Here is an 8013-nt window from a genome sequence, read left to right as displayed (position 1 = left end):
AGGGGCGTAACATTTCTGTCACACGCTTGAGGTATTCGGCCAATCACAACGCTCTGGATAGCTGGCCAATCACAGCACACCTTGCTTTTTCAGAGCGATGAGCTTTGTAAAAATCGACGCGTTTCAGAAAGGCGGGGCATAGAGGAAAAACAATAATGTTTTTTGAACCTTAAACCGCATAAACACATTTCATTACACCAAATACACAAAATAATGTTATTTTTAACAGCATCATATGACCCCTTTAAAACAAAGCGATAGAGTAAAATATTTGCGCTGTGCTGGGACGGCTCGCGGGAGAGCTCGTGGGTGATTCCCGTTTATATCATGAAGCAGAGGTTCAAACTCCAGTCCAAACACCACTGGCCAAGAGCTTTGGGCTCTGCTCTCACGGAGAATATTTATTTATATAGCATATTTTATTTTAGATCAACTAGAAACAATGTTTAACATAAAGTTTTATTCTGAAATGTAAGTCAATAACAATTGGCTGAAGCCAGAGCCAATGGTGAAAGTCTTTGCGCGAGGAGACCCCGCCCCATTTTGGAGTTCACGCCCAATTTTGGAGATCTCCGGTCTGCAGTTATACCTACTTGGAAAAACTTGAAGATAAAGGCGGTTGGGAGAAGCTAAAAGAAAAAAAGCAAACAGTTACATTAGGTTACCTTTGCTCGCCTCTCTCACTGTACACAGCATGTAGCCAATAGCACTATAGTAAAACCCCAGGTCCAAGCGTCCACTGCTATTTATCACTCTGCATTGTCTGACATGAATATTCCATTCATTCATAACGAGACAGCAGCGATTCTACAACGGGTTACATTGGAGAGCTGTTGAGTTAGAAAATAGAGTAAATGAAGTTAGCCGATAAGGTGATTAGTCTGATTAACATGACACACACACACACACACACACACACACACAGACAGAGACATGAATACTCAAATTGAAGAAATCTGTTGTTTCAGGTTTCTAGACTCTAGGTTTATGTTTATCATTAGTGTCATATTATACATTTTGCGTTCTGCTCTTTCACATAATTTGTAATGGTTTTACTGGTTATAATGGAAACTGTAATCATGCCTATTGGTCTCTACTAGTGGCTTTTGTTAAAACCACTAAATCCTAATGAAATATGTCCCAAAACACACTAGAGGAAAACATAATTTAATGCTTTTAATGGTTAAAAGTTGTTTTTGTAGTTGAGTTTTGTAGTGGAAATCATTAGAATTTCTGTGATGGTTTCTATTGTTTTTGTCAGCAGGGTCACCATGGGTTTTGTGATGTTATTTGCCATAAATGCGATAGGATTGCTGTAATAATGTGAGATATAGCGACTGTTTGTAGTTGTGGTGGGCCTATTTGGGAGAAAATCCAGGGCTGTTTTTTACTCCCAGTCCGTCTCTGATCACTAATGCAGCTGATGGACATTACCAGTAAACCAGCAGTTGATTGTGTTATGTGATCACTTCTTCTGACATGATATCTCACTAGGATATAATTGCACAGAAACAGGATATACAGGCTGAATGTATCATTAGAAGTTCAAATGTTAGGTGAAATACTGCTTGACAAGCTAAAGCTTTACATGTGACTGACATTTACATGCTGCAGTGGTATTTGTTTGGTTTGACTTTTAACTTTTGGCTTTTTCTTTACAGCGTGAGTGCATCTCCATCCACGTTGGTCAAGCTGGAGTCCAGATTGGCAATGCCTGCTGGGAACTGTATTGTCTTGAGCATGGCATCCAGCCAGATGGGCAGATGCCCAGCGACAAGACCATTGGAGGAGGTGATGATTCCTTCAACACCTTCTTCAGTGAGACTGGAGCTGGAAAGCACGCAGGGCTGTGTTTGTAGACCTGGAGCCCACTGTCATTGGTAAGAGAATGGGACTTGATTTAAGTTATGATAATTGTGTGTGTCAAAGTGCTCCGTTTGTTAAACATTTCTTCTTGACCTGTCTGTCCAGATGAGGTGCGCACTGGGACATACCGTCAGCTGTTCCACCCTGAGCAGCTCATCACAGGAAAGGAAGATGCTGCCAATAACTACGCGATGTACGCCAAGCGTGCCTTTGTGCACTGGTATGTGGGTGAGGGTATGGAGGAGGGCGAGTTCTCAGAGGCCAGAGAGGACATGGCTGCCCTGGAGAAAGATTATGAGGAGGTCGGTGTTGATTCTGTTGAGGGTGAGGGAGAAGAGGAGGGCGAGGAGTATTAAATGACAGAATGAAGTGCAACATGCAAGAACCATGAAATGGAAAAAATCAAGAAGTGGAGAATAACAACCAATGAAAATGATGTTGTTACAATTCTTTGGACATCTGAAATAAACCACCTTTTCAAACTAATTAAGTTGTCTAAAATTGTGTATATTTTTGTAGGCTATAGCAGATATAAGCAATAATAGTGATTTAAAAAGTTTTTAAAGCATTTTTGAAAAATCCCTCACTCTGCCTTTAATGATCAACAATAGAACCGGTGGCAAATTTTTTAAAAAAATTTTTAAATCTACAAAGTTTTTAAATCTTTCAACATGATACTTTGTTCCACACCAATACTGAGGAAAATGTATACATATATACATTCGTTAGATGGAGTACATCAGGAATGTATTCCTGATGTATGTCATGAATGAGACAGAAATTACCATACAAGTAAAAAGCTGTTTCTCCTAACTTGGTTTTCTTTGTGAAAGTAACAGGAACACAACATGTAGAGAACCGTTAGCCTAAACAATAAAGTAACATTCATTGCTTCAGCAAATTAAAACATTTTCATGAAAGTCTTTTATGACTGTTATGACTATTTTCATTCTTTATGATCCAGTTTTAAAAAAGATAAGCTATTTTCCTTGCAGCAACATTTCCATAAGATCAATTCAGTCTGTGTAAGTATGTGGGACAGTGCAGATATAACATTACATTTCATACAAAAGTATGATTCCTGAGCCAGAGTTATGTGGTTTTCTGACGAACATATAATTAGCATAAAATTATAAGCTTTGGGTGTACTTTACTTATGAAAATCAGATCTGAATGAATTTCCAAGAAAGTGTCCTCATGCCAAGACTGATTAATGATATAAACTCTGCCTTTGTTTTTTTATAAATGGCAGGTAATTATATGAGCAAAGAATAAACAATATGCACATTGTCAAAGATTTGATTAACTGGTAGGGTAACGCAAAATACATATATTTAAATACAACAACAGCCATTTATGCCCATAATTATGTACAGTTCTACACACCCTATTTCATACAAAAATATCAAAAGATAAAAAAAGTTAAATTTTCTTTAACTATATTAAATGTTAATTTTTCATATGACTAACATCCATCATTACTCATGTTCGACCCGCCTCGTACAGCATTATGTCACAGACGTTATTGTTCAAAGGTTAGAATCAGCCAATGGGGTGTCACTGATCCTCAGACGAGCCAATGGGGATGTGACAGGAAGCGAAACTTCTCCTCGCGCTCCGCCTTGGTGACAACCATAGGGTGACAACTGACAGAAAAGTATAAATATTCACACCCGCTTTACAGGCTTTTCATTCTCACCAGACTCATAAAAGTCGACGTGTGAGAGCGCTAATAACAGCAAACCTACGATTTCCTCTTCCTCATATTTTTTTTACAAAAAAAAAAAAATCAAGTTTGAAGTTGGAGTTTGACATAGTCTGTGATAACGGTGTTTTGACCGCATTTAGAATTATGGATCATTATTTTAATAATGCGTTGGTAATAGTGCGTTGGTTCTGTATGTTTAAGCACTGAGCCTATTAAGTTATTTTCTTTGTCTCATTTTGGTAGGTATTTGAACTCGAGAATTATATTTCTTACACGTTAATACGTTTTTTTTTGGTCATGTTTTACATTTTAAATATAAATAAAAAAATAAAACCGTAACGTTATCTCTTATAGAAATGTAAAGACTTCGTGTAATTTGGCGCACAATACAAATTAAAAACGTGCCGTTTACTTCCTTAATCGAAAACGACAGATATAAAAACAAGGCTCTCGTAAAGATTGTGAGGATAGGGATACACTGACGTGTATAGTAAAACATCTTCCTTTGTTCTGATTATTGATGTCCGGTTCGCGAACGAATCGTTCGATTTAACCGGTTCTTCTTAGTGAACCGGTTGAACCAGTTCACCCAATCGGACTGAATCGTTTGAAAAGGTTCGCGTCTCCAGTAAACGCCTACTATATAGTATGGAAGTATGCGATTTCGGACGCAGCTTAGTTCTGATGTTGTCTATTCAAAGTGACTTCTCTAAAGCAGTGTGCTAGAGTTACCGGCCCAGGAAGTGAGTCAGGAGCAGTGTTGCCAGATTGGATGGACGATTTCCAGGCCAAAAGCTCACAAAAACCCGCCCAAAACTTTAACTGTCAAAATAATGTTATAGACTAAATCAAGGTTGATAAGGGCCATTTGAGGGTGAGTAATTTATGGGCTAATTTTCATTTTTGGGTGAACTAACCCTTTAATAAGTTCTTCATGATTAAGCTTAAGCGGTCAAGTGGTTAATGCGCATGATAGGGCTGTGCGATATTGAAGAAAAATGCGATATTGCTTAAAGTGTGTAAAATCAATTATCCACACACTTTAAGTACTTCTTCATATACCACAGCAAAAACTATAGTCTGACAAAGTTCAAACATGATTAAAGGCAAGTGAACAGTCAGTATAAAAAAAAAAAGAAAAAGAAAAAAAGAAATACACAATTTACAAGCATAGATAAAATAAACAGTAGTATTCAGAAAGACGAGACGGCAAAGAGTTGTTTTCTGCAACTCTTTAACGTCAAGCAATTCTCTGCTATATGCGTCGAACTAAAACTTTGACCTTTTGCAACGTTTTGATTTAAGTAGCCTATTATTAAAAATGATAATGATATCGCACGCCGTTGCGATATGCATATTGCGATATTTTGATAATTTCGATATATCGTGCAGCCCTAGCGCATGACCAGCCTAAAACAGAGAAGTCTTTTACCCGATTCTGAGTTCAAATTGTTTAGTGATATACTAGGCTTGGATACTCTCACTTATTAAAGTTAATGTCATCACTTGGTTTGAGTGTTTTTTTTAAAAAATGATTTATGCACTTTACATTTCATGTAACTGTAAAATAAAGCTCTTTAAAATAGTTTTTTGTAGTTCTTTTATACTTCAAAAGTTGATGTAATTGTTAAGAAATGCAGGCTCACTGTAATGAAACAGTAAAAAAAAAAACACCCCCACCTTTTGAAAAAATGAATCAAAGGTGGATCTGTTTCGTCAGCTGTTTGTGTGGTCAGGGATTTGTGTGACTAGCAGTTCCTGATCTGCAGCGTAGGCATTTTCTATCAGTGCTTGTTTAATGCATTAATTAAAAAAAAAAAAGTTAGCTTGAGTACAAAAAGTTTCCATTCATGTATATGTTAACATGCTGATCAAAGAGCCTTTTGTTAGCTTTACGAACTAGTGGTATTATTTTGTGAACATGCACAACTGAATGGCCAAATCATTATTTGCAATTATAGAATGTTGACCTAAGGTATGTGTAATGTCTACAAATCTTTATATAAATCTCTCTCGTCTCTCTTCACAGCGTGAGTGCATCTCTATCCACGTTGGTCAAGCTGGAGTCCAGATTGGCAATGCCTGCTGGGAACTGTATTGTCTTGAGCATGGCATCCAGCCGGATGGGCAGATGCCCAGCGACAAGACCATTGGAGGAGGTGATGATTCCTTCAACACCTTCTTCAGTGAGACTGGAGCTGGAAAGCACGTCCCCAGGGCTGTGTTTGTAGACCTGGAGCCCACTGTCATTGGTAAGAGAATGGGACTTGATTTAAGTTATGATAATTGTGTGTGTCAAAGTGCTCCGTTTGTTAAACATTTCTTCTTGACCTGTCTCTCCAGATGAGGTGCGCACTGGGACATACCGTCAGCTGTTCCACCCTGAGCAGCTCATCACAGGAAAGGAAGATGCTGCCAATAACTACGCCCGTGGTCACTACACTATTGGAAAAGAAATCATTGACCTGGTGCTGGACAGGATTCGCAAACTGGTAAGTCATTAAGTTACAACGCCTTTGAAGTTAAATGGTGTTTAATTAAAAGGCTAAAATGCTTGATTGCCTTATTAACATGAATCATGTCTTTCAGGCTGACCAGTGCACAGGCCTTCAAGGTTTCCTGGTGTTCCATAGCTTTGGTGGTGGAACCGGTTCTGGCTTCACCTCTCTGCTGTTGGAGCGTCTGTCTGTCGACTATGGCAAGAAGTCTAAGCTGGAGTTCTCCATCTACCCTGCTCCTCAGGTCTCCACCGCTGTGGTAGAGCCTTACAACTCCATCCTGACCACCCACACTACCCTAGAGCACTCTGACTGCGCCTTCATGGTAGACAATGAGGCCATTTACGATATCTGCCGTAGGAACCTCGACATTGAGCGTCCGACTTACACCAACCTCAACAGGCTGATCAGTCAGATTGTGTCCTCCATCACAGCCTCCCTCAGGTTTGATGGTGCCCACAATGTCGATCTCACCGAGTTCCAGACCAACTTGGTGCCCTATCCTCGTATCCACTTCCCATTGGCTACCTATGCCCCAGTGATCTCCGCAGAGAAGGCTTACCATGAGCAGCTCTCTGTGTCTGAAATCACTAATGCTTGCTTCGAGCCAGCTAATCAGATGGTGAAATGCGACCCGCGTCACGGCAAGTACATGGCTTGCTGCCTGCTGTACCGTGGTGACGTGGTGCCCAAAGACGTGAACGCCGCAATCGCCACCATCAAGACCAAGCGCACCATCCAGTTTGTGGACTGGTGTCCCACTGGTTTCAAGGTTGGCATCAACTACCAGCCTCCCACTGTGGTTCCAGGTGGTGATCTGGCTAAAGTGCAGAGGGCCGTGTGCATGCTGAGCAACACCACAGCCATTGCTGAGGCCTGGGCTCGTCTCGACCATAAGTTCGATCTGATGTACGCCAAGCGTGCCTTTGTGCACTGGTATGTGGGTGAGGGTATGGAGGAGGGCGAGTTCTCAGAGGCCAGAGAAGACATGGCTGCCCTGGAGAAAGATTATGAGGAGGTTGGAGCTGAGAGTGTGGAGGGAGAAGATGAGGGTGAAGAATATTAGAAAAGCTTTTCACTTCCACTGCCTGTTCGGTTTCGTGTCGATTGTCATTTTTTATGTTTCTTTTCCACATTTTCCAGTTGTCAACTGGCTAAAAGGTCAATCTTGAATGAAATACATTTTTATATTTACATGTTCTCCTTTGTTCTTTCTTGACTAATGACCCTGTACTTCATCCACTTTTTAGTAATGCTTTTTAAAAAACACTTTTATTATGTAGTATTTTTAATGTCTAGTAATTGCTCTTTGTTGCTTTGTTTTGATTAGAGCTAAATTTAACACCAAGTGAGCTTAATTTCTTTTAATATTTAGTTCTTAATGCAATGTTGAACATGAAGTTTGGAAGTCGTGCATGCATTTAAAAGTGTTAAAATTATTCCACAGGGGGGAAAACATTTAATATTTATCAAAACATAACTTGCTTAACCTGTTAATCAACTAAAATCCTCAAACTTGTTTAAGTTTTGGTCTGTAATATTCTTTCTGATTTCCTTAGACTCATGCAATTTTGAGTGTAGTGTTAGCTGTCTGCTTTGTGTTGAATGCAGAGGGCAGTATTGCTTTACAAATGGCTGTTTTAGTCTCAGTGGTGCTCACTCTGGCTGATGTGGAACAGTGCAGCAGGTTGATTAAATGTTAATTGACCCGTCTTTCTTTCTTGTAGGCTTTCTATTGACAATGCTAATGTACAAGTGTTGACGACTTGCCACTTTATCTGAGTGAAATATACTTCCCATGTTTCAGAGTAAATGGTGCTAGAAGAGGCCTGTGTACCACCCTAATCTAAAATTGGGCGTGGTATTCAGACCCTGTCAGGGGAGAATATTTCAAGCTGGTGGACAGGTGGAGTTTAAATATATATTCTTTGTTTCCCCTTG

General features: G+C 39.6%; 1 protein-coding gene across 1 annotated transcript in view; it reads left to right on the top strand.

Moving 5' to 3' along the window:
- The window catches only part of LOC107707018 (tubulin alpha-1C chain), an 8262-nt gene extending 1070 nt beyond the window's left edge, over nt 1-7192 (top strand). The window contains exons 2-4 of the mRNA XM_016510884.1: nt 5604-5826; nt 5918-6066; nt 6164-7192. Of these exons, the coding sequence (XP_016366370.1) occupies nt 5604-5826; nt 5918-6066; nt 6164-7138 (1347 nt within the window). The 3' untranslated portion in view covers nt 7139-7192. The remainder of the gene's footprint in view (nt 1-5603; nt 5827-5917; nt 6067-6163) is intronic.
- Nucleotides 7193-8013: the final 821 nt, after the last annotated feature.

This window comes from Sinocyclocheilus rhinocerous, unplaced genomic scaffold (genome assembly GCF_001515625.1).
Source record: "Sinocyclocheilus rhinocerous isolate Xijiao unplaced genomic scaffold, SAMN03320098_v1.1 scaffold714, whole genome shotgun sequence".
Lineage (NCBI taxonomy): Eukaryota > Metazoa > Chordata > Actinopteri > Cypriniformes > Cyprinidae > Sinocyclocheilus > Sinocyclocheilus rhinocerous.
This window is presented reverse-complemented; position numbering and strand designations above follow the sequence as displayed.